Genomic DNA, 25,672 nt, shown 5'->3' with positions numbered 1-25,672 from the left:
AGACCTTGATAAGTGCACAGTCTGTGGGTCAGAAATCCAGACCAGGTGCCAAGGGCCACTCATGCTCCCTGACCTCTAGATCCTCATGGTGACACAGGCCAAGCATCATAGATGCCAACTCCTGGCTGGGGCCTGTTACCCTCTTCCATGGCCTCTCCATACTGAGGTATCTGCAGGGCTGGTTGGGATTCCTCACAGTGTGGCAGCCAGCTTGCAGGGCCTGGCTGGGCTCCGAGTGGCATGGCCACCCCTGCAGTACCTGCTGTCACAGCCTCACTGGACCTAAGGGGAAGGGACAAGGACCACCCCTCATGGGGAGCTGCAGTGTCCACTTCATGGAGGTTCCCCCAGGTCCCCTCTGACTGGCCTCTGAGACATGAGGGCACAGCTAGGCCTACACATGTGTATGACAGCCAACATCCGTGCTGTATACCTGTATACCTGTATACCAGTGGGCCAGGCACTGTGGTGCAGCCAGGAACAGGGACAGGAACAAGGCTGGCCAGAGCCATAGGAGCAGCTTCTACAAGACTGAGGCACTGGGGGACAAGGCCTCCAGACACTCTTGACACTCTCAAATAGGCCCCATCCATATGAACCTGAGCTCTGAGTTGCTGTTTTGGCCTTGGAGCCTTGGTGACTTTCCAGGCCTTAGAAAATTCCTGACATGTGGACTCCGCTGGGCGTACAGACCCCACTGGGCCTGGGGCATGACAGTGGGACAGCAGAGACAGAGCCCCTCAGGCTCAAGGGGAGGCAGGCAGGAAGGCTCAAGACAGGAGAGGGGCTGCCGTTTGCAGAAGAGGTAATAGCCCTGCCCTGGGCCCAGCTGGGGGTGCTTCATGCGCTTGGTGGCTAGAGTGAAAGTGTCCACGTGGCCTTCAGGGAATGGGTCCTACAGGTGGGGCTGATGTTCAGCACCCAACTCTCTACCTTGCAACATCCTTTTTTGATGACTGCTGGCCACCTCTGCAGAGGAGAGACCCACAGGCCCCTCGTGGCCTTGCCCTGAGGCTTGGGCAGGAGGGAAGGGGCCTTTGGATGGGGTGTGCCACCCCACAGTGGCACTGTCTCGTCTTGGGAAGAGGTGCTCTGCAGGAGGCACCCTGTAGCTCTCCTGTTGGCAGCTGTCCCTTTGCTGCCCGTCTGGGGGCTACCCTGTGGAAGAGGTTCCCTGCCACTTACCCACCCCCCAGTTTTCCTTCCCTCCACTGTGCCTCCCCTGTAGGTCTGGTGGGGTAGTGACAGTGGGGCCTCCACAGAGGCTTCCACTCACAGATGTGTATGTGACCAGCAGGGTTTTGTTGAGTGAGAGGAGGGCTCCTCTCACCCATCCTTGAGTTCTGAGGGGACCCCCTCCACCCAGCCCTGCTCTCTGGCATCCCCTGAGTGGCAGAAAGATCTGCTTGCCCTGGCTGGCAGGGGCCACTGCTAAAACCCAGCAGCTGGTCGAAGGTCAGGCCACCCCTTCTCTGTAAGACCACCCTGCGGCACAGGCTCTGTCTTTACAAGGCAGGTTTATGACATTCATTATGCTGCTCCTTGAGTCTCTTCCAAGCGGCCATAATTTGTAGAAAAGTAATAAAAACCTACCAGCCTCTCCCCTGGAGTCGGGAGCCACATTCTCCTGACCTCTGAGCACAGGAGTCTTTTGGGCTGGCTGCTTCTGCTCTCAGTGGCATTGCCTGGAGTCACAGGGAAGGCCAGCAAGTAGCTGGGCTGGAGGCACATGTCCCCTTGCCACATTCGATGGGGCAGAGCCACACAGGCAGCCCCAGCTCAAGGGGAAAGTTGAACCCCAGCCTTATCAGGGGCCACCCAAGCGCTCCTGCCCTCCTCTGCCTCCAGCGGATGGAAAAGTCCCCTCTGTCCATCAGGCAGTGGTGGGTGGGGGTCCTCAGCACAGGGAACAGTGCCTAAGCTGTGCTGGCAAAGGCCTAAGCTGGAGCCCAGGGTGTCCCTGGGAGCTGAAATCCAATTATGCGGAACAGTCCAGGCTGCTGTGACATGGAGGTTAGGAATTAATGTTAACACTGTTTCTGGTTAAGACTTTTTGTGTTGATAAATAATTCATGAGGCAGTTAGCGCTTTGAGTCTGACAACACAAGAATATATTAATACAGTCGACTTCGGAAAAGGTCAGCCGTGCTCGCAGGGCCTGGGGCATCTTTTATTCATTCCCTGACACGGGCTCATTAATTATTCCAGCCCAGCCAGGGCTGTGCTGGAAGACACGCTAATGAGAAAAAGGAGAGTGGGTCTGAGATGCACACTTCGCCTGCCACTGCGATGTAGGGAGGAGATGGAAGGGAACCTTGGTAAGGCCTGAGCATGGACAGAGTGTGGCAGTCCGGCCCTGGGTGTGCAGGGTCCCCTGGTGGTGTAGGGGCAGTGGGGCCAGGACAGCAGGGGCTCATGGTCACAGTCCCCAGTTGGCTGCTGTTGGAAGGTCAGCAGGCACATGGAGTGCTGGCTGCCCCTGAGGAGATAATGCCAGAGAAGGGAAGGGAGGAACAGAAGCAGACCCAGCATGAGGGAGGGGAGGTGCCCAGTGCAGGAAGGGGGGCTATGGGTGCCAGAGGGCATGAGGAGCAGGGGAGTGGAGGCTCCCAGAATGTCATTGAGCAGAAGCTGGAGGGGCTCAGGGTGCTGGGGGACATGGTGTAGCAGGTGCAGGTCCAGGTGGGAACTGCCTGTCATGTGGAAAGGTGTATATATGACAAAGTGTGTATGCATGTAAATGCACATGTGTGGACATGTGTGCATGTGTATGTGATGGTGTGAGTGCATGTGTATGTGAAAATGTGTGTATGACCATGTACATGTGTCAGTGTGTGTATATGATGGTGTGAGTATGTATGTGAAATAGTGTGTATGACTATGTATGTGTTTATATATACATAAGAATGTGTATACATGGCAGTATGTGCATATGTGTACATGATAGTATGAGTGTGAGTGCTGGGGGACACGGTGCAGCAGCTGCAGGCCCAAGTGGGAACTGGCTGGTGTGGATCTGTGCTGGCCTCCAGAGCCCAGGTGACCACTGAGTGCCTATCTCCCCAAGCCCCCGCACTTGGCTCCCTTGCACATTCGAGTGTGTCCAGAAATGTAGACACACCATTGGACATCCTGGAGTGAGACCGGGACACAGCCCCATTGCCTGCTGCTGAGCTGTGTCCTCGCTCCTTCAAGAGTGGGCTGAGGAGGCCAGAAATGCTGGTGCAGTGGACACTTTACTCCCCACGAGCTGCCCACAAGGGGAGGCCAAAGGCCAGCCAAGAACCTGTTGGATGTCCCCACACATTGCACATGTTTGACCACACATGCAGAGATGCCTATGTAATTACCACTGTGAGGCAGTGAAATTGGCAAGGGGAAGTCCAGGGCCCTGGGGACCCCCAGTCTGGCAGGGGTAGGGTGGAAGGGGCTGGCACCCAGCAGAGTTCCTTGCCTGGCCTTGTCCCAGGAGCCCTGGCAGGGCCTCTGGAAGGCCACACTCCTTGGGACCCAGGAACTGTGCCCCATTGCTCCTGTGACACCTATGCTTTGGGGGTAGAACCCATAGAGCGGGTGGCCACCTACAGTGTTAACAGGAAGAGTTTGCACCCTCAGCAAAATCCAGGGAAAAAGGAAAAGCTACCTGAGCAGTGGTCACCTTCATTGTGTGTCAGGCCTGCATCCTATAGAGATGGGTCGGGGTGGCAGGTCCCCGAGCACAAAGCCCTGTGAAGCTGCACTGGTGACAGGCTCCAAGCACATCATCCTCCTGGCCAGCTTCCCAAGGTGGTAAACTTGAAAAAGTCAAAGCCAAACATAGCTCCTTGCTGGTTATGGTAATCACAGTCAGAAAACTAGAAAGTCATTATGTGGTTTTTAGAGTAGTGAAGTTCAAGGCTCATGTGATACTAAGTAGTTTTTTAGTTCCGTAAACCACTGACAGAACATTCCAGAACTGCTGGGCAGTGCTCTGCTATTGGTGTGGCTGAGGGGAGTGGCAGGGCCAGGTGCCATGGGCTGGGCTTGAGGGGTTGTCCTTAGAGGCGACTCACTCAGGTGGGAGAGACCCTATCCAGCCTGGTGTCCCTTCTGCCTGGAGCACCGGCCATCTGCTTGTGTGGATTTATGCTGGCCTCCAGAGCCCAGGTGCCCACTGAGTGCCTGTCTTCCCAAGCCCCAGCACTTGGCTCTCTTGGGCACTTGAGTGTGTCCAGAAAGGCAGACACACCATTGGACATCGACACCCTGGGGTGGGGCAGGGACACAGCCCCACTGCCTGCTGCTGAGCTGTCTCCTTGCTGCAGAGTTCTTCGAGAGTGAGCTGAGGAGGCCAGAAATACTGGTGCAGTGAACACTGTACTCCCCACCAACTACCCACAAGGGGAGACCAGAGCCCAACGAAGAACCTGCCGGATGTCCCCACAGGGGTGGACTTCAGACCCCTCCTCAGGCTAAGAGGGGCACAGCCTGTCCCTGAGGAACCCATCAGGCTCCAGGAACCAGGCTTCAGGTTCCAGGCTCCGCTATGTGGGCTGTGGGCTGAGAGGGCCTCACTCACTTGAGCTCCTGGAGACTGTCAGCCCATAGGCTATTAGGCTGCAGCAACTTAATTGCTGGTTAATTGGGTAATTAGTGCTTTGTTTTGCTTTAAAGCCTAAACACTCATAAAAACTGAATTAGCTGAGTAAACAAGAATGGGATTTTGAAGACACACTGCTTATCTTGCAGAATAATCAGGTTTCCTGGGGGTTGCAAAGAGAAAGGTGCCTTGGAGGCACTGCCCAGGGCCTCATCTTCAATGGGAGGGCCCTGGCCACAGGGCCAGCCTAGACTTTAGGGCTTAGGCCCCAGATTCCAGGCCTGGATCCAGGACTCAGACCCAGCCCCAACCCATTAGGAAGCAGGTGGGATATGAGTGAAGTCTGCCCCACCCCCTCTCTTGGTGAGGTGGGGGACAGGTCTTGAAAGCAGAGGCTGCTCCTGGCTAGGGGTGGAGTTGGTCAAGTTATTCTTAAGTTGGGTGGGCACTGTGGCTCAGGCCTATAACCCCAGCACTCTGGGAGGCCGAGGCAGGAGGATTGCTTGAGCTCAGGACTTCGAGACCAGCCTGAGAGGGCCGCCGGCTGTGATGGCTCCCTAGCACTCTGGGAGGCTGAGGCGGGTGGATTGCTTGAGTTCATGAGTTCGAGACCAGCCTGAGCAAAAGCAAGACCCCGTCTCTACCAAAAAATTAGAAAAACCCGGCTCGACACCTGTGGCTCAAGCGGCTAAGGCGCCAAACACATACACCTGAGCTGGCGGGTTTGACTCCAACCCAGGCCCACCAAACCACAATGACAGGTGCAACCAAAAAATAGCTGGGTGTTGTGGTGGGCACCTCTGGTCCCAGCTACTTGGGAGGCAGAGGCAAGAGAATCATTTGAGCCCAGGAGTTGGAGGTTGTTGTGAGCTGTGATGCCACAGCATTCTACCCAGGGTGAGAGCTTGAGGCTCTGTCTCAAAAAAAATAACTGAGGCAAGAGGCTCGCTTGAGCCCAAGAGTTGGACTCATAGCTTGTGAGCTATGACACCATGGCACTCTACCTAGGGTGACAGCTTGAGACTCTGTCTCAAAACAACAACAACAACAACAACAAAAAACACACAGCCTGAGCAAGAGCCAGACCTTGTCTCCACTAAAATTTTTTAAAAATGTAAAAGAAAACCCAGCTGGATATTGAAACATGTGCCCATAGTCTCTACTCAGGAGGGGTTGCCCACCCCTTCCTGCCAGGTGATCTCCCCTCAGCCGCTGGGCTCTTTCCCGTGGTCACCCCCAGAATGCACTCCAAAGGCCCCCACCTCTCACTGAAGGCCCTCTCCCCCACCTCCCTACCAGAATGGTGCTCAACCTCCCCTTGAAGCAGCATCCATGGCTCCTGGCCCTCCCCTGTCCAGGCACTTACTATGTCCCCTCTGCCACCGACCCCTTCAGCACAGCCCTGGCAGGTGTCTACTGCCTGGGGCCCTAAGAATATAGGTAGGAGCTGATTCTAGGTCCTTGAGTCACCCCAACGCTGCCCTCTAACCCAGGGGTCCTACACAGTTTTGGGGGCTTCTGTGGGCCAAGGAGCCCTTCCCACCACTTCTTGGGGCTGCTGCGGGACCCATTCCAGTATCTGCTTGCTGTCAGGAGGCTTAAGAATCAGCCCAGGGCACAGGGCACCTACTTATGACACCAGGCTCCTGGATGCTCTGGTCATCACCATCCTCACTGGCTGTGGCAAGTTACTGGACCCCCTGTATCTCCAATTTACACCTATGGAATGGGCCTGTGCCTCTGGGAACCCATGCAAGGTATGGTGGACAGCATCCGGCGTGGCCTCAGGCTCCGCCTGTGTAGGTGTCCTGCAGGTGGGATCACCAGGCCACCGGCTCCTCGCCAGCCTGGCTCTGCCCATGGCAGGAAGGGAGGGCAGTAAGTCTGGGCCTGGGTGGGTGGGTGTGACAGGATAATGAATGGTCTTTTCAGCAGATCTCCAGATAGTAAAAGACCTTAAATCTGATTACCCTGGGGACATTTTCACCCATTGCTACCAAGCATACAGCACAGGCAAAGGTGAGAGGGTGGGCCCCCTGGGTGCGGTGCAGAGGCTGCAGCCACTCATGCCCCCCTCCCTAGCTGCAGGCCACTCTCACTATCCCTGCTATAGCAGTTGGGGCACAGCAGGCCCTGACCCCCACAGGCCACGCACACATGTCAGACTCCAGTGGGATGCCACTATCACTTGTGAGGGCCTGGGGACAGACACATACCTAGAACAGGCAGGCACACAGGAGGTGCACGGGCCAGGGAAACACCCCGGAGCAGATTCACCCACAGGCTCACAGGGCCTGTAATTCTCCACAGGGCACACAAACTACATGCTCAGCACACCAGCAGGACATAGAGCACATGCCTGCACTCCTCAGGCCCCTCCCACTGGCAGTGACCATAAATTCCACTCATGTTTAGGGTTCTTTGGGTCTGAAGGTGGCAGTGTTGTCGAGGAGGGAATCAAGCCTCCCTTCACCCCCAGCTCTGCAAGCTGAGCCTTCAAGTGCAGTTGTGCATCTCTCGCACTGCAGCGGGGCAGAAACCTAGCCACGCTGGCCCTGTCCACAGCCCCTCCAGCTCTGGGCCCAGGCCCATCCTGAAGGGGACACAGACCCTCCCCAGGATAGCCCCTTGGGCCCTCTGCCTCCCTACTCTGCCCAGTGGGCTCTGAGCCAGGCGCGTTCGCTTCAGGCAGGTGGGAACAGCAGCCTCTCCCTGCTCCTACTTGTGAATTTTTCATACCTTGTTTAAGCAGTGGGAAACAGCAGTTCCCTCTGAGTACCACTGTGAAACAGTAATTAACATTCACACTGAGAGGAGAAAGGCAGTTTCTGTGGCTGCTTAATAATTGTGCCAGTTTGTGTTTCCAGTTTGTGGGGGTGACAGGTGGCCCCTAACCCGCAGTTGCCCAGATCTCTGGGAGGGATGTGTCATCAGATAGTCAAGTCTCCCAGGGCACAGGAGGGGCTGCAGTTGAGCAGTGGTGCTGCTGTAGGTCAGAGTCGCTGGTCCTGGCAGTGATGAGGATGGTAAGAGTTGGAGCTAAGGAGACCTGATGGCAGCTCGCATCATGGCACACGGCTGCCACCTGGGCATTCTGCATATACTAACTCACTGACCCTGAGACTCTCCTAATATGAAAGCTCTGCTGTCTCTGCTGAGGAAACTGAGGCTCAGAGGAACACAGTAACCTGCCTAGGGTCTCACTGTTATGTGGAAGACCAGACTGGGCTCTAGGTGTGCTGGTCAGTGCTGTTCTCTGTGAGTGACCAGGGCCCAGGGCAGTTGGGGAGGCAGCAGTGAGTGCCCATGAGAAATCTCCAGATTTTTAAATGTTTGCGGCAAATATTTGAAAATAATAAATTAGGCCAGACTAAGCCCATTTGTAGCCCTGACCAGCCTGTGGTTTTTGTTTGTTTGTTTTGAGACAGAGTCTCACTATGTCACCCTTGGTAGAGTGCCATGGTGTCACAGCTCACAGCAACCTCCAACTCCTGGGCTTAAGCAATTCTCCTGCCTCAGCCTCCCAAGGAGCTGGGACTACAGGCGCCCGCCACAGTGCCCGGCTATTTTTTGTTGCAGTTGTTGCTGTCTAGCCAGCCAGGGCTGGATTTGAACCCACCACCCTCGATATATGTGGCTGGCACCATAACCACTGTGCTACAGGCACTGAGCCAGCATGTGGTTTTTTAGGCTAATTGTCTACCTATAGATAAGGGTCAAGAAAGGACATTGGTTGAGTTGGAGCTACTGGGTGTCCCCAGTGCACCACCATATCCGTGAACATGGTGGCATGCAGTGAGCCTTGGGGTGGCCAGGAACCCACTGTACTACAGAGGAAGAACTGAGAGTAGATTTTTATCCTGATCCCACCAGGCTTTCATACCCTGCTTGCGCAGTAGAGTAGCTTGTGGACAGATAGAGCCACACAGGGCTGCAACATCTGAGCTGTCAGGTTTGGGGTGAGGAGTCCTAGGTTCACACTGTCTTCTAGTTCTGAGTGGCCTTCAGCCTGGCAGGTGCCTCTAGGCACCCTATGCCTTGGGAGAGGGCCCTTGGGCAGGAGGGAGGGTTAGGTCAATGCCCACTCTCCCTCCACTCATTAGAGTCTCCTGGCTCCTCCCTCCCACCAGGCGCAGTTTAAGTGGTGTGGGCTTAAGGCCCTCAGATAATGCTGACATGCACTCTGGACTGTGACCTGGTCTGACTGAGGAGATTAGTGGGGAGAAAAGTACTGGATAGGTGTCTCCAGGGCTGCTGTGGATGGTGAGGCCAGGCTAGAGGGGCTTCCAGGCCATCAGAACACAGCACAGGGAGATAGTAGTGCCAGGTGGAATGAGAGCTCAGGGCGAACAGGGAGGGAAGAGCTGATGCCTGAGCCACACTGGGGCTGAGAGAGGGTTCACCTTTTTGGCCTTGGCTATCAAGGTCATGGATAAGAATGGGCACTTCTGGCTCATTGCCCGTAGCACAGTGGTTATGGCGCCAGCCAGATACACCAAGGGTGGTGGGTTAGAACCCAGCCCTGGCCAGCTAAAGAACTGCAACAAAAAAATAGCCAGACGTTGTGGTGGGTGCCTATAGTTCCAGCTACTTGGGAGACTGAGGCAAGAGTTTAAGCCCAAGAGTTTGAAGTTGCTTTGCGCTGTGATTCCATAGCACTCTACTGAGGACGACATAGTAAGATAGTGTCTCAAAAAAAAAAAAAAGAATGGGCACTTCTAGGGCTGAGATTACCACCCTAAAATTCCCAAACAGAAAGTCCAAACACTTCAGAGAAGAGGGAATTCCCTTGTTCTTGGCTTTTCACAGAGACCATAATAATGATAGTGATGAGGATGACGGGAATGATGAAGGCAGTGGTGGTGATAAGGATGGTAGTGATGGTTGTGAGGATGGTGGTGAGGAGGGTCATGGTAGTGATGAGAAAGAGCAGGACGATGGTGAGGTGATGAGGAGAAGGATGATGATGAGGATAATGGTGGTGATGGTGATCAGCGTGGTGGTAAAGATTATGGCGATAATGAGGATATGGTGGTGGCGACGATGATGGTGGTGATGGTGATGATACTGTCACACGCGTATATCGTACTATTGTACTAACTGTATCTGGCACTATCTTGGTCTTTTACATGTATTCACTCATGTAAGCCATGTAAGTACCCTGTATGTGGGTTTTTGTCCCTGTTTTACACAAGCTTAAACTGAGACACAGAAAAGTCAAGAGACTTGCCTAAAGCTGCCCAGAATCGGGGGCAGTGGAGCATCAGAGCAGGCATCTGCTCTAGGGCCTGTTTCTTGACCTCCTAGCCATACGCTGGGGTCTGTCTTCCACTCCAAGGCATCCTACCTCGCCTCTGCCCCACTTCAGGGTGATGCTCCCATGAAGGTCGCCTCAGTCTGGCAGCTCCCACGGGCAAATATGGCTCTTTCCTTCCTTGCCATGATTAATTATCTCATTCAATTCCAACTCTATTGCAGTTAAACATTAATTCAATAGTACTTAATAACATGGATTCATTTATGACCCTGCCTGCCTCGCTGACAATGCCATGCTGTTTGGTTAATTATGGGGTCCGTGCCTCATCCTCAGTGCACTGGCTGGGAGGCGCTCCTCACTCCCTCCTCGGTGTTGGACATATTACACCCTTGTGGGTGTGATGGACCTGAAAGCCGTGGAAAGATTTATAACCAGTCCTGGGCCCTGGGAGATGCTGGCTACAGCCTTCCAACAACAAGAACAGAAGCCAGCTCAATGGGTGGTCCCAGGTGGTCCTCAACCCCCAATCCATGGGAGTTGCAATTTCCTGCACGAGAACTCTGCAGCACTGATTACATGGGCAGAGGCCTGACTTGGGGTCCCAGCAGCCCTGGCTACCAGAAGGCATCTGACACATCCCATAGGCCGTGACCTTGGCTCTGCCCTGGCTGTTTTTACCACCTTTGCTTCCTTCTCTGTCTCCTCACTGAACACCCAGCCCTGCCCACTTCACTGAAGAGACTGAGCCTGGAGGGACTACGCCAAGGAGATGGCTGCTTCAGGCTGCAAAGCCTGTCAATCTCAGACAGGACCCTACCTTGTTCCAGTCCCAACCCTCTAGGCTCCCTCTCTCCCCAGGAGGTGTATGCCTATTGTCACTTCAAGCCTGCTTTTGTCACTTGTCACCTGCTGGAGGTGGTGCTTCCTGGATGCAGTGAGTGTCTGGTGAAGCACATTTTTATACAACTCTATGAACTTTGTCATTGAAAACATTATAGCCTTCAATTTGGGGGCACGGTGGAAGGCAGTATAATTTGATTACCTATATTAATCAAGTAGAATACAACATATAAAACCAGCAGCACACATGTCTGACTGGAGCCAGATCACCCTCTTGTGCGTCCTGGAGAGATTTATTTTCAGCAATATAATTCATTTGACATGAACACATCATAATTGCAGTTGCTAGGAAGGGATTTTTTTTTCCTTTTTATTCTTTTAGGAAGAAATTGCTATGGTTTCTAGAACAGTGTGTTCTTTGTAAAGCTCTGCTTACTAAAAATGAGAAACAAAGCTTTGTTTTCTCAATTATCACAATCTTGTGTTAACCAGCTGAGCTGACAACTGGGGCCGAGGACACCTTTGAGTTTACAACCCTGAGCGTGGTGTACCCTGAACTGGGGTCCCTTCCCTCTGCACAGCCCCTCCTAGGCTACCAGGAGGTCCTGACCCTGGGTCCAGGCCCCTGTTCATAAGGAACTGAGATGTGGGGTTGTATCTTCCAGGCCTCCCTCGATCTCCCTTTGGGCTCAAAAACACTTGGGTGTGGCATGAGGTTCCCTGCATGTTGGGACAAGGCTGCCTCACAGTCACTGGCTGAGGAGGCCTCTTTTGGGGCTGCAGGGCCAGGTCCTGAGGGCATGGGGTCCTGTGCACCCTGGAAGCCTGATGGTGCCCCTTTTTTCCGTCCCACCTGAGTACATGGATCTGTGTCCAGCCAGTACAGCCCTTGCAGCCTGGGCAGCTGGCCTGCCAGTACAGTCCCTGACTCAGTGCTTTCTTCTTTGTTCCTACAGTGTGACAGCGAGAGTGGCTTGGATGACAAGGTAAGCCCAGCTCTCTCCTCTCTTTCCAAACGTAGGCTGGGACAGGCCCTGAACCCCAGGGCTTCTGGCCTCCACAGGTGTGGCAGCACCAGTGCTATGGTCCAACAGGTCCCCTCTACTACAGAATGTAGGCCCCAGTGGGCAGAAGTGCCCAGGCAGGGAGTGGTCCTGGGAGAGGTGCCACACAGCTTGGCACACCCAGCCCCAGAGACTGGTCCTGTCTGCCCTGAAGGGGAGCATGGATGTAGAGCCCAACCTGGGCACTTTGCCAAGTACCTGCAGGAGCAGGGGCTTCCTGGCTGGGGCTGGGAACATAACCAGCAAGCAGAGACTTGTGATAGGGCAGCAATGAGAAAGCCCCCACCAATCCAGCATTTGTGCAGCTTAGTTTAGCTCAGGAGTAGCCACTGGGGGCCACTTTCTCTCAGAAACACTGTGGCAGGCCCTTCCTTCTGGTCCCAGAGCCTGCCTGGGCTCTCCTGGACCCCATCACACTACAGGTCTGAAGCCAGGACTGGACACAGGCTCTTGGAGCACAGGGACCCCCCTCTCTGGTCATCTGCAAGGCCTTGTGTGTGCTGTGGGCAGAGAGGAAGGGGCTGCTGGAGCCCTCAGCACAGGTGCAGGTGGGAGCAGGGCAGCCATGGCACTGGCTCCTGGGAGGAAATGTTACGAACTGACATGGCCTAGGAGGCAAGGGACCTGTAGGCTGGTGCAGTCCTGGCCAGGAATCACTGTGCTTTACCGGATGTAATAAGGCAGTGGGTAGGGCAGGGAGAACTCACCTCTGTGGGGAGGCTGTGCAAAGGCCTAGGCAGACTGCCATGTGAGGATAATTTGCCCAAGGCCAGGTAGCAGCTGGATGCTGACTTTGGCTCTGGAATGGCATTCAGTGTGTGGAGGTCTGTGTGGTGCTTTAAGGGGTGTTTGTCTTGGCCTGTGTCTGGTCACTTGGGGAGACCCCCGGGGCAGGAGCTTGCTAAGCCAAGGGACTTCATAGCCAAGGGTGGGGGTGGGCTTGTGGTTTGAGATGCCCCAGGCTGTCAAGGCAGGTCATAATGGAACCCTATGGCCTGAGAGAAGGTGGGCCAGTGGTACCCAGGCCTGGGGTGTGTCTGGGATTGCAGGTGCCAGGGTTGCATCAGCCAGTGTCCCCATAGCATCCCCACACAGTGTCCCTCCCCCATGGACAGTGTCAGGACATGCCAGTCTCTCCCAGGGCACTGTGTAGCCCCTATGCTGCATCCAGCCTCTGCCCAGCGGCTCCCCACAGCCAACCACAGACAGCTGCCCACTGGGACTTTGACGGGAGTAGCATTTCGACAAGAGGGATCATCCGTCCTGATCTCGTTAATGAAATTAGATTACGACACCTGGGAAAGTGCTGAGCCTGCACATCCCCTCAGCACCTCCTTTAATTTAAAACCAATTTTCGGAAAATACTCTGCACAGCCAAGGGCTGCTCTGAGATAGGCGAGTGGGAAAGGAGGGTTCTGGAGTCAACAGGGCTGCCTGGGGCTCTACGCCACACCCCACCTTCTAGAGAAGCAGCAAAGCTACTGCCCACATAAAGGATGTCCTTTGGAGGCCCTTGGCCCAGGAGACAACTAACTGTCCTCCCTACTGTCCATACATACACACCCCTTGACACCCAGCACTGGTCCCAACTGGTCACCTCAGGCTGTGCCAGCCTGAGCTAGGGGGGATGAGGGTCCACAGGAGAGACCCCCATGCAGTTGGAAGGGGGCTGTGCTGCAGCAGGTTCCTCCACCAGACCTGGCTCCAGGTCTCAGCTTCCCTCTCAGGTCAGCCTGGGACACTCAGCACGTGGCCCAGGCCACAGGGACAGAACAAGCAACCGTGGCTCCACCTGGCAGGGAACAGGCTGTGTTCCTGGTCCTCTACCAGAGGCCTTTGCACCACTACCTGCCGCTGTGCCCCCTCAAGCCACCTTCCCCGGCGAAAGCAAACAGGCAAATGGGGTGGCAGAACCCCCACCCACCCACTCTGTGCACTGACTTGCTGAGACTTCACCACAGCCCTTCGCCACAGCCAGTGGCATCCAGTGTCTGGCAGGGACTCTGAGGCACAGGGCAGGAGCAGCATCAGCCACCTTGGGGCCTGTGCTGCTTCCTGCCTTATCCCCACCAAGGCTCAGTGATGGAGGCCTGGCTCTCTGTAGCCTCCAGGGTTATCACGTGGCAGGGCTGGGCACATATGCTAAGCACATTCAGCATCACCTGTGCAGGTCACCCCAAGGAGCTCCCCATTGTAGCACTGGCCCAAATATAGCCCTGGAGAAAGGCTGGCCCTGCTCACTACACTGCTCATCCCCCGTGGCCACCAGGCCTGAGAACGTCCCAGCGCATAAGTCAGCCTCCCACCTGCCAGTCCCCAAGGAGCTCACTCTGTGCCCAAGGCCAGAATGATCTGGCATGTTCTAGGCAGAGTGAGGGGCGGGCCCAGACCCTGCACAGGATGAGTGGGTTTTATACTAAGTGCGACGATGTGCCTGATGTGGCCTTGCTCAGCCCTCCTGGCCACAAAGAAGCCCTTATCCAGACCTCTTAGTTTCTTCTTTGGCAATGATGCCCCAGAACTTGGAAGTTTAGATCCTGGGTTGGGAAGACTTTGGAGAAAGGAGGTCTTGGGTTGTTTCTGTTTCTCTGCCTGGTGCTGAGCTCGGGTGGCCAGTAAATGCTGAGCAGCACATGCAGGCTGAAGCAAAGGCAGGTACAGGGTCCTGAGCAGCAGTTCCCTTCCCTGCCACCTCCCTCCTGGGCATGGCTGTGCTTAGGCCATTCACCCTAGCCAGGAGAAGCTTGGGCCCAGGAAGAAGGACAGGCCAAGCATCCTTCATACTTTGGAGGTGGCAGAGATACTGATGCTCTCCCCCTGGCAGTGCCCTGTGGCTCCATAGCACCCCCAGGTCTGCCTGGAGCCACATACAGGGCCTGCAAGACCCTCACTTACACCCTGGGAACTCACACTTTGCACACAGTTTGAATAAACTGACCTCTCACATTCCTTACCTTGCACAGTCAGGGAGCAGCCCAACAGCAGCCCCTGGGTGGATGGGTTTCAGTGGCCAGATAGCTGCAGGCTGAGCAGAAGGCAGAGAAGCTGCAGAAAGCCTAGCATGCTGGGACGTGTTGGCACTGACCTCGCGGACATGTGCTGGAAACTGGCAGGAGCTGACAACCAGCCAGCATCTGGGAGGTTTGGTTAAGGACATCTTCTCCTCAAACCTGCCAGGGTCTGGCACTAGGTCCTGCCAGCCCACCACACCTCAGGGACCCACCTTGGGCTCTGCTTCAAGTCAAAGTGCAGACACTTTGGGGACATCCCCCCTCCAAGTGGATGGACAGACAGACAGGAGCCTCCCAACCACTGTCGTTTGGAACTGTGCTCCCACCACTTCCTTCCCTGAGCTGCTGCAACTCTGCCCCCCACCACTGGCAGCTGGAGGGAGGCAGTAAGCAAGGCCAGATGATCCCTCCACAAGCCTGCAATTGCTGTCTAACTGCTTTTTTATTGGAAAAATATGGGGTGAAAAATTGTGAGGCGCTCACTTGGCAGCCTGCTGTGCTGGGCCAGGTGTCCAGCTGGCCAGCACACCTCCCCAGCTGTCTGTGGCTGCCCAGTGGGAGATGTCTCCAGCGCAGGTCTCAGCCACAGCAACAGACTGGGACAGGCAGGTCTGGGAGGGCTGAGGAGGGGTCCTTCCTGGGGAGGACCACAGATGCCCTGCAGCCTGCCCCTTTAGCCTCAGTGTTCTATCGCAGAATGGGGTCACAGTGGTGCCTAGTGCCTGGGCACTGTGAGTGCTGGTCTATGGGAGGCATGGCAGACGCTCTTGGTGGCCATCTGAGGATACAAACAGCTGGCAGGGGGGTGCACACCTGCACTGTTCCTTCTCCACAGCAGACCTTTCTTCCAGGGGAGTTCTGAATTTAACTGGGATCCTCTCTGAACCTCTGTCTTCTCATCTTTGAAGTTCTTAGGTTTCATTTTGTGAACTGTGAGGACAGGCACAAGCAGGGCAAACTGAAGAATGGACAGGTGGGGGTGGATGGACACACGGGGCTGGCCACTTCCCAATGTGGGACACTCATTCCTCACTTGCTGGACCCCAGTGGGGTTTCCACAGCCTCTTGGCATGTCCGCTGCATGCAGGTCCTTCCCCGCTGCAGTCAGGTTGGGCACTTTGTGAGGAGGGTCTGTTTCCTCATCTGTGCAGCTTCCTGCTACCTACAGAGTCATCCTCTGTGTGTCTGTGTGACATCTGCCTATCTTAGTGCCCAGCCCACTCCTCAGTGCATCTCCCCAGCCTCTTTACAGGGTCTGGTCTCCTCTTCTATAGGGTGGAAGTGCATGGAGCCAGTGTTCCCAGCACCACCCTCTCTGGCAAGCTGGGACAAAGGGACAAAGGTCTTCTAGAGCATAAAGACTCTGCCCCCATAGGGGTGACCTCACAGGGCATCTTCATGACACTGACTTCATGGAGGTGTGGGCAGTCTGAAGCTGCTGTGCTGAGCACTTTGACCTTGGGATTGGGTTCCCAGGACAAATTGTGTGCTCTATGCCAAGCAGGTCGCTAGGGCCTAGTGTCCAGGGGCATGCCCACCCTGAGGTGGGCACTCCTACTGCACTGCAGCCAGGTTGAGGGGCACAGACCTCAGTAGACATGCCTTGAGCATGGGCCTATGGATCCCTTTAAGAATCAAGACCATAACCACTGCAGAGCACCCTGGGGTCTTCAGAGAGCCCTGAAGTGACCTTTGTCCCACTAGCCCTGTTTAAGTGCAAGGCATCTGAGGGACAGACTGGTCCCACACCAATGAGGGCTGAGCCAGACAGTCAAGCTACTGGTCCCAGCAGAAGATCCCATAGACTCGGGGGCATCCCATAGGGATGGTATTAGCTTCCCACCAGTTGCTGTAATAAGTCACCCACAGGCTCAGTGACTTAAAACAGCTCTGGCAATTATAGTTCTAGAGGTCATAAGTCCCAATAGGTCTTACCAGGCTGAAACCAGGTGTTACTCCAGGTGTCAATGAATGAGAACCTATTTCCTGCCATATAAGCCGGGGAGCCACATGTTCCCTGGCTCCTGGCCACGTTACTACACCCCTTATTCCATCATCTTGTCTCCTCTGGCTCTGACCCTCCTGTCTTCTACTTATAAGGGCCCTTGTGATGACATTAGACCTGCCCAGGTAATCCAGGGTAATCCCTGCATCTCAACATTCTCAATTTAATCCTGTCTTTGGGGAACTGTTACTTTTCTACCACAGGAGGGGCTGATGTCTGGGTCTCAGGCCCTGGAGGGGGTACAGTGCCTTCTGATATGAGTCCAGAGAAGCAGCAGGATGAGGGAGGTGAGGAAGGGCGAGGTGCAATGGGTTCCACTCAGAGGAGGCCCAGTGAGTGGGGACATTGACCAGAGGAAAAGGGTGGATTTCTGGGGTGCCCGAAGGGCCTCATGGCCATCCCCCACTGTGGCACCTGGCTTAGGCCTTCTTCCCACACACAAGACTCCATCTGGTAGCTGCACCAGCCTGGCTACATCTGGCCTTCTTAGAGACCCAGAAAGCCACCAGACAGCAGGGTGCCACAGAATGGAGGGTAGTACCCTAAGGGAGGCACCACACAGGCTGGAGGTGCCTAATAAGGAGCCTGGAGGGCATAGGTATGCACAGGTTTGATGCCTGCAGTAGAGAGGACTTGGTGGGGTGGAGATGGTAATGTCCCCCAGGACAGAGACCCCAGAGCCTCACAGAGTGGTGCATGGGCTGAGGAGTGTCCTAGAATGGACCCAGGCCCTGCCTTCCTGAGCACATGGGTAATGGGAGGAGCCAACATTTATCGAGTATCTACTGTACACAGCAGGAAGCTGAGGCCCAGAGAATTTATCTTACCCAGTCCCAACTACAAAGCCAGGACCTGACCCCAGGTCACCCGGTTCCCAGGGGGGCTAAGCAGTGCTCACTTCAGCTGTGATGGAGGCTGAGCACAGCTAAGTGAGTAAGTGGGAAGAGGTAAGGGCTCTGCCCTACCAGCCTCCCACTCCAGATGTGACTGCCCCAGTGAGTGAACTAGTAGCTTTTCTAGAACTAATAGTGTGCATACCACAAGGTGCTGGTACCTGGGTAGCCCTGCTTTCCATCCTAGTTTGCCATCCAGAATCTATCTCAGGTGGACCCACTCCCCATGCCTGGAGATTCCTAGACTCCCCCAGCCCTCCAGACCCACCCACTCTGCTGACCTCAGGGGAGGCCTCCCAGGGCTGCAGGCACCCAGGCACCTGAGCAGGACTTGCAGGGGTGGGTTGGTCTGATCAGGGGCAGGTGAGGGGCTGGACCATGGTGCAGTGAGCTCTGCTGCTATGCAGGGCGGAGCTCCTAGCAGCTTTGCACAGGGTCTGTCTTTTCTGATAGGTGAGGAGGGGCAGTCTGGCTTCTCAGGGCACTGAGCGGCATCCATGCATTCATAGGTGGTTTTAGCCCTGATACCCTCCAAATTCTGATGGGATGGTGATCGCTATGGTGCTGTCACCTCACACCTATCAGATGAGGCAGAACTATGGCTGTTCGTGGCAAGACCACACTCCTACATGGCAGTGGCCTGCCCAGGACAGTGTGGTAGCTAAGACAGGGTACGGCAGGCCCCAAGACCCCTCTTCTGCCTCAGTGGCTCAGTTTCCCCTGTAGACATACTTCCTCAAGACCATGCATGTGGCCCTATTCCTGGATCTCAGCAATCATCAATGTGATGGCCACACTGTCAAGGTTTCTGCAGCCTTTGCACAGGGCTTGTCCCCTACAGGGTGGCAGCCTTGAAGGAGCAGCCTGGTCTATCTCCTGGCACCACATGAGGGTGGGGGAGGGCAGGGGAGTCAGTTACTAAGATGAGGGCTGGGCTGCCTCAGGGTGGCCCTGGAGGGCCGCAGCTCTGAGCAGAGCCCTCCAGGGCCCTCCTGCTGTATGACGATGACAGATGCAGTTATAATATTGGTTGTTGAACCCTAAGCTTTGGATAAATGTGCCTCTGAACACCACCATTAAGTCCCTAAGTGGATTATATATATTTGGTTTGGAAGCCTGATATTTAATATCAGTGTGCTCTCCGGCGGCTGCCTTTATTTCTCTTGATAATCTATTCCCACTCCATTTCCTTCTAGATTTCTAACCTCATTAAATCTTTCATATCATAGCTACTTTCCTTTCTAAACAAAATTAAAGACAGACCTGCTGTAGGTTCTCAAAGTCTAATTTTCGCCCAAACCAGGGTAAGCAGCTTCAGGGTGGGACTTGGGGGTGTATTTTAGGCTCCTTTGACATCTCACCAGGATCGTGGCCCTTTTGAGGACTGTCAGTGCCCAAGGTGGCCTAGGAATGAAGTTAGGAAATGAAAGCCATATTTGTTATGGGAAGATTGCTATTCCCATGGTCTGGGTGTGCAGGTGCAGTGGCCCTAAGAAGGAGCAGGGGCTAAGTTGAGACCTGGGGGGCTTGTCCTAGACCTGTCAGCTTTGTGGGAGACTGAGGACCCCCATGCTGCTGCCTATCCTAGAGCTAGCCAGAGTAACCCTTCAGTTCCTGCCTTCTGTTCCCCCACTTGTACTGGCTCCTGAATCTGGGGTCTGCCTTCTCCCCAGCCAGGGCTTGCAGCTGAGGGGGAAGTGGGTACTGCTTAGCTATCTCCCTGGGTTAATGGACTCTCTCTGCTCTGGTCTGCCTAAAGATTAATTAGTTCAATTTATGTAGAGTCCTTGGATCTGGGGAGACCATGATCACCTTGCCCAGGACAGGGCAGAACTTGGATTGGGTCTGTCCCTGCCCTTCCCCACCTGTTTCCTGCATGCCTCTCTGGAGGCCTCAACATCGGGACCCCAAGAAGGATGGAAATGATCTTGGTGCAGAGTCCCCTTGCCAGGCTAGGCACCTGAGGTCACCCCTTGGAGCCCTAAGCTCCTATAGCTTTCTGCAGCCTGATGTCTCTGAAGGCATGGGCATCTCAGTGGGACGGCCCCTCCTACCTCCTTCATGGAGACATCCTGACCACACCACCATCAGCCACGGCCAGCCTTTGGGCTCAAACACTTGCTCTACCACAAACCAGCCAAGCAGCCAATGGCAAAGCACCTGCTTCTGTCTGCTTCCTTTCTGCCTCCATTTCACTCCAGTGACTTGAGGATGAGGGTGTTGCACAGGCCATGGGGGTGCTCACTCACAGTAGGTGCACCAAGTGCGCACTTTGGGGGATGATCGTTATTGTTAAAGGGAATGTGTGTTCTTTGGTAAATAATTCAAACAGAATGAAAGGGCTTAAATTCCCACTTAGAGGCAGCTTTGTTGGCCATTTCTTCTGTGCCATTTCTTCTGCGAGAGTACAAGGCTAGTGTTCCTTAGCATGCTCATTCAGTTGCCTTTGAAAAGGAAAACACTGGTTAGTCTTGCATGCTGTTCTGCTTCCACAGCACATCTAGGGGCTGGTCTCCATAGTCCTGGAATTGGCCGTGACTCCACTGGACAGACCTCCCTGACTTGCCCAACTTGGGCAGTCTTTCGAGCCCAGAAACAGGAGGCTGCATCACCTCCCAACCACAGGCCCCAGACACCCAACCAAAGCCGGCCTTCTGGGGTGCCCCTCGTGTGCAGCTTAAACGAAGCGCACGTCCTTAAACTTCTGAACTGCCAGGTCCAGAGCCAGCCTGCCCTCCCTTACGGGCCTTCTTGGCGCGTATCCGATTGCGAGTGGCGCTGTTGGAGTCCTGGCTTTCAGCCTCTGCCAGCTACAACGGACTGCCCGGCCGGGGGCCTGGGTCGATGCGCTGCACATACTCAGCCTTCGCACGGGTCGAGGTTCATCGCGATCCCAATTCAAGTTCCCCGCCCCCATGGGGAGCCAGACGCTCCCCGAGCCCCAGGCGGCGCGCTGCGCAGCCTTTTGCAGCAGCTGCTTATAACGCTCTCCCGACTCGGTTTCTCAGATGGAGAAACAGAGACCCACGGCGGGCGGGGCTTGCTGCAGGCTGCTGAGGACCCAGGCTCTAAAAGCTTTGCGGAATCCGTCCTCGACCGGGGCACTGACCTCGCTTCTTTCTCAGTTTCCCCTTCTATAGGTGAGGTGGCCGTCGTCCCTAACTTGTTGCTGTACTGCTCGAAAGAGTCGCGCCCATAAAGGGTTCGGAGCGCTGGCGTTGCGCGTGCTGACCTTGCCACCCCGCACGGACTCTGAGCCGGCGGCGGGGCGCGGGCAGATCCGCGCCTCGGGGCTGGATTAGTCGGGCCTGCCCAGCCCCGCCCCCGCCCCGCCCGCCGCGCTCCCGCCGCTGCCCGCGCGCCGCCAGCTGTGCGCCTAGCCTGCACCCACCCTGAGCGCCCGCCGCCTCCCGGCCCGCTCCGCACCCGACGGCGTCCCAGGCGACTACCTCTCCCAGGGCGCCCGAAAGTCGCCCAGAGCGCGCCGAGTCAGCTCGGCAGACATGCGCGCCCCCGGCCCAATCTTCGGCTAAGTGGGGAGAGAGGGGTCGCCTCGACGGGCTGGGGCCAGTCGGGACCCGCGCTCTGCCGCCAGTGTCCATGCAGCCGGGCTCCAGCTCAGGCCGCAGGACTAGTGGCCATCGCCTGCGGAGCGCGCGGGATCCGAGGCTCCTGCGAGGTGAGTGCGCGCTACGGGCTCCGGAGAGGGATTCGCGACTTTGGAGGGCCTGGGGTGGCGGGAGAGTAACTGCCCTACTAAAGAAGCGGGACACAGGAGAAGCCCCGCGCCTTCTGCCCACTCGATCTCCCGCGAGCCGAGCGCGCGGAGACTCTGCTTTTCCCCGGGGCGCACGTGGCGACAGGCGGCCACGCAGCTCGGCTGAGGGTCCTGGGCCCAAGCCAGGGCACTGGGGGGCCAGCGGTGGAGGCGGGGCCGGGCGTCGTGGGGGGCGCGCGCCTTTGTCTGCGCCCGGCGCGGAAGCGGCCCCTGGCTTCTCGGCGCCTAGCTCACCTGCCCAGAGTTGGAGTTCTTTGTCTGGGGCGGGGCGCGGCTGCCCAAGGCTGCGCCGTGTGTCTGAGCCAAGGCTACCCCGCGGGTCGAGTCCTCGCAGACAAAGCGCGGCACGACCTCCGCCCGCCGCCAGGCTTGTGCGCCTCGCGGGGGCGCAGGGGGTGGGGATCTGTATTCGCGCTGACACGCACCCTGCCTCTTCTGCCTGACCAAGCCTGTGCCTGGGGACCTCCCACCTGTACTTGACCTGAAATGACTTCCTTCCTTCTGCCCCTACACTGGCTCAGCGCCAGGGTCGTAGGCGGTTGTGGCGGCACACGCCTGGGTCACGGCCGGTAATAATGCGCGGAAAGTTGTTAGCGCAGGTCTGGTGCCCCCTCGGGGGCCCCCACGCGGGGACCCTCATCTCTTCAGGTCTGCAGGCCAGTCTGGAAGCTTTGTCCTAGAAGGGGAGCTAAGGCCCCGCGAGTGGACATGGGTCCCAGGAGACTGCGTCTCTGCCTGCACTGGGAAGGGGCTGAGGCCTGGGCCACAGACCCCCAAAGTCCCAGGTCTATACAGAGCCTTCTCAGATGGGCATGGCCACACCTGGCCAGGTGTCCTGGCCCTTCCTATGAGGTGGAAGCTGGCCAGGTGCGGTTCCAGGATCCTGAGGTTGCCCACCCTTGACTTCTTGAACAAACTTGCCTGCTGAAAGCAGGATGCCCTGGGCATTGGAGAGTGTGCTCACCAGATGAACCCACAGCATGGCCTGCACCTGCCTTTGCCAGCTCCTGGTAGTGGAGGGACTGCTCCCCTGCCCTACAGCCCCCCAACCCCACTTGATTGGTACCTGGGGCGCCACCTTGTGGCCCCGGGGCTTTGTGCTTAACACAGTGTTTGGAGTCAGCAGCTCCCCCTATTGCCCTCCCCCAGCAGGTTAGCAGCTCCCATAGTGCTCTGTTGGGGATGTGCAGTGTAGTCCTGCTACTGCGTTAGCAGAGGAGGAATCCAGCCAGGGTGGGCAGCCTAGGCCACACTGTCATACTAGAAAAGTGCCACGAGGCACCTAAGCACTTTTCCCCTCACCCTCTAACCTGCTGGGGGTTACCCCATGAGTCAGGACTCATGCCTTGGGGCTTTGGGGACCACTTTTTGGGTTGGTTGAAGGAAGGGCAGCTCCCCCTTCTCTGCTCACCTGGGAGACCTCAGCCCTGTGTGTATCCAGGACCCCCCCTCCTAGACAGCAATAGCCTCCTAGGTCCCCCCTGCTCATTCAGTCTGTGTCCTATGCTGGAACAAGGACCCCTTTGGCAGAACTGGTGGGTAGGGGCCCTCTGTGGCTGTGTGTGCAGTTAGCACAGATTGTGAAGACCTTAGATCGCCTTATTGGAAAAGTGAGGCTGCTGTCGCTGGCTCACAGGCAGGGGCTGACAGCATAGCCAGGGGCACTGATGCCCGACACTGCACACGTGGGGTTTGCTGTCTGAGCTGCCCAGAGGCCGGCTGGCCAATAAGGTCCGCTCAGACCTAGGACCCCAAGGAGAAGACCCACCCAAGTGGGTGCTGATAGCACAGTGGACACTCTCAGCCTGGGTCCAGGAAGATTTCTGGGGAGGATGCAGCCGGCTCCCAGGAGACCCCTGAGAAGGAGAGTAGGGCTGGAGAGCCCTGAGTACAGGGCCTGGTTGGGACAAGTTCAGACTGGTCCCCGGTGGTGGGAAGGCTCCAGAATGTTTTAAGCCAAAGTCAGGGAGAGTTGTTCAGATTTGGTTTTAAAGAGTCGTGGCTATTATGGAGAATGGGTCTGTAAGAGCTAAAACCAGCCCAAAAGATACTTCCAGTGCCAAGCACTGGCACTGGAGTGCTATCCTGGGACCCAGGCAGGTTATTCCTCATCCCCATGGCCTAATTGGGCTCTCCTGGGCCACAGTGGGGAGCCAGGTAGGGAGCACTGTGGCAGCTTTGGCTGCCTAGGCTGGCGGCAGGTGTGGCATGTGCTCTGGGTGCCTGGCACATACTCGTTATTGACCTTATCGTTCTCAGAACCATCCACTTTCTCCTTCATCACATGCTTTCTGGGAGTGGGGGCATGACTGGGAATAGGTGAGGTCCGCCTGTGGAAACACCTGGTGCTGACACTGCCCAGACCCAGGGGCATGTGAGGCCAAATGAGCTCTTCCTGGTGGCCATGGGTGGGTGGTTCCTGGCCCCTAGTAGTGGGACTGGTCCCTGCAGTGGGACTCGCTTGCCTGTATTGTGCTGTGTCTCCCTCTGAAATGGGCCTGTGTGCTAGCTCCTTGGTTCTCAGGAGCCAAACCCTGCTTCAGGCTGACCCTGAAGGGGTGGTCACTGCATGTCTGGGCCCCTGCAGGTAGGCAGGACCAGGCAGGAAATAAATACTGTTTATTTCCCATGGGAGGCCCCACTTCTGGATGGGGTCTCCAAGGGTACAGGAAGGAGATCTCTAGGACCCTCCGGCCTTCCTGGGGTGAGAGACTCCTGCCGTTCCTTCTCCTGTACTACCAGCCAGGCTGTGGAGTGGTAGGGGTATTTGGCCTCCTGGGTTGGAATGGCACACAGACTGGGGCTGGGAAGGGTCCCTGTGCGGGGTGTGGCTGGGGTCCCTTGACTTGAATCCTGTATGTGGCAGGACGGAGCTGTGAGGAGGATACTGTCAGGCATGTGATGATCTGGGGCCTCCCAGGCCTTGTGGACATTAACTGGGGAGACCTGAAAGAGCTTAGGAGCTACACAGCTGTGAGGGGTCTGAGGCAGGGGCCCTCCCTCTGAAACAGCACTGGCTTTGCTTCCTGGGATTGGGGGTATTGGGAGACACACACTTCCCCAGCACATAGACCCCCTGACCCCATGGGGAGCTTGGTGGGAGAGCAGACATATGTGGAGTCTAACTACCGCGTTGAAACCCAGCAGTCACAGCAGTCACTGGTGTGAACACATTGGGACAGCAAGCCCACCCGGCCCACCTTGTGGGAGGCCCCCACCTGCACTGTCCTCTAGCCATCCAGCTCAGTCTCAGGCATTTTCCGGGTTTCTTGTCCACTGAAGACGGAAGTGTGGTCTTCTTTATGCTCCTCCCTTGAACTAGGGTCCTGTTCATGCTTGTTTCAGGTTGTGTTCAGTGGGACTGAGGGTGCCTGCCCCTTTGTCAGAGCTCTTGCAAAGTGAGGGATGGCTTCCTGCTCACCTGGGCATCTCATAATACATTTTATGGTTTTATTTTTCACATTTATGTCTGTGATTAGTCTGGAGTTATTTTGATATAGGAATGAAATAGGGATCTCAACTTTCCCTTCTCCAAGCCACCAGTCAGGCCTTGTGCGTCTGGATGAGCCCCCGGTCGCACTGCACTAGGTCCATTTTGGACCCTAGTTCCCACTCCTCGGATCTCGGTCTACCAGCACATCAGTACCACATCTTCTTGTTGGTCTCCTGTGCTGTAATTCACTTGCAATAAACCATGCTTATGTCATGTCTGCGCTTGGTGCGTTTTGACCTATACCTACAATGTGTACCCACCACCATCAACCCAGAAAGTCACCACTCCCACCCCACAACAGCTGGCAGTGCTTGTCCTAGGTCAGGAAGCTATGGGACCCCACACATGTAGACATACATGGGGCAGTTCTTTTGTTCTGACATTTGCTCATCTAATATCCTTGAGACCCATTCACGTGGCCTGTACAGACAGCTTGTGCTGTTTTTGGCTGAGGCAGCCTGCTGGTCCATTTGCCTATTGATGGACACTGTGTTCTCAGCCTGTAGACAGTTGGCCTGGGGTCACAGAGTCCAGGCTCTGGCCCAGCCCCAGCACCACACGGGACCTTCTCTCTATCCTAGGTTAAGCTGTGTGGAGCTTGTGGAAAGTGGGTCACATATTAAATGCCTAATATCTGAACACTATCTTATGGGATTTTGATAGGGGTGGTATTAAATTTACAGCTATGGTGTGGGGCAGCAGACACCTGCATGGTGTGTTTCTCAGTGGCCTATCCTTCTGCCTGGCCCTGG

At 56.0% G+C, this 25,672-nt stretch overlaps 1 protein-coding gene across 7 annotated transcripts in view; it reads left to right on the top strand.

Moving 5' to 3' along the window:
• Positions 1-25,672, top strand: part of FBRSL1 (fibrosin like 1) — an 82,542-nt gene that overhangs the window by 36,794 nt on the left and 20,076 nt on the right. For 6 of the 7 annotated variants that reach the window (XM_053587534.1, XM_053587531.1, XM_053587529.1 and 3 more), the window contains one exon: positions 11,633-11,662. The exons of the other annotated variant lie outside the window; for it this stretch is intronic. In XM_053587534.1, the coding sequence (XP_053443509.1) occupies positions 11,633-11,662 (30 nt within the window). The remainder of the gene's footprint in view (positions 1-11,632; positions 11,663-25,672) is intronic. 7 annotated transcript variants of the gene reach the window in all.

Source organism: Nycticebus coucang, chromosome 4 (assembly GCF_027406575.1).
Source record: "Nycticebus coucang isolate mNycCou1 chromosome 4, mNycCou1.pri, whole genome shotgun sequence".
Lineage (NCBI taxonomy): Eukaryota > Metazoa > Chordata > Mammalia > Primates > Lorisidae > Nycticebus > Nycticebus coucang.
Note: the sequence above shows the minus strand (reverse complement) of the source record. Positions and strands in the feature narration are given on the sequence as shown.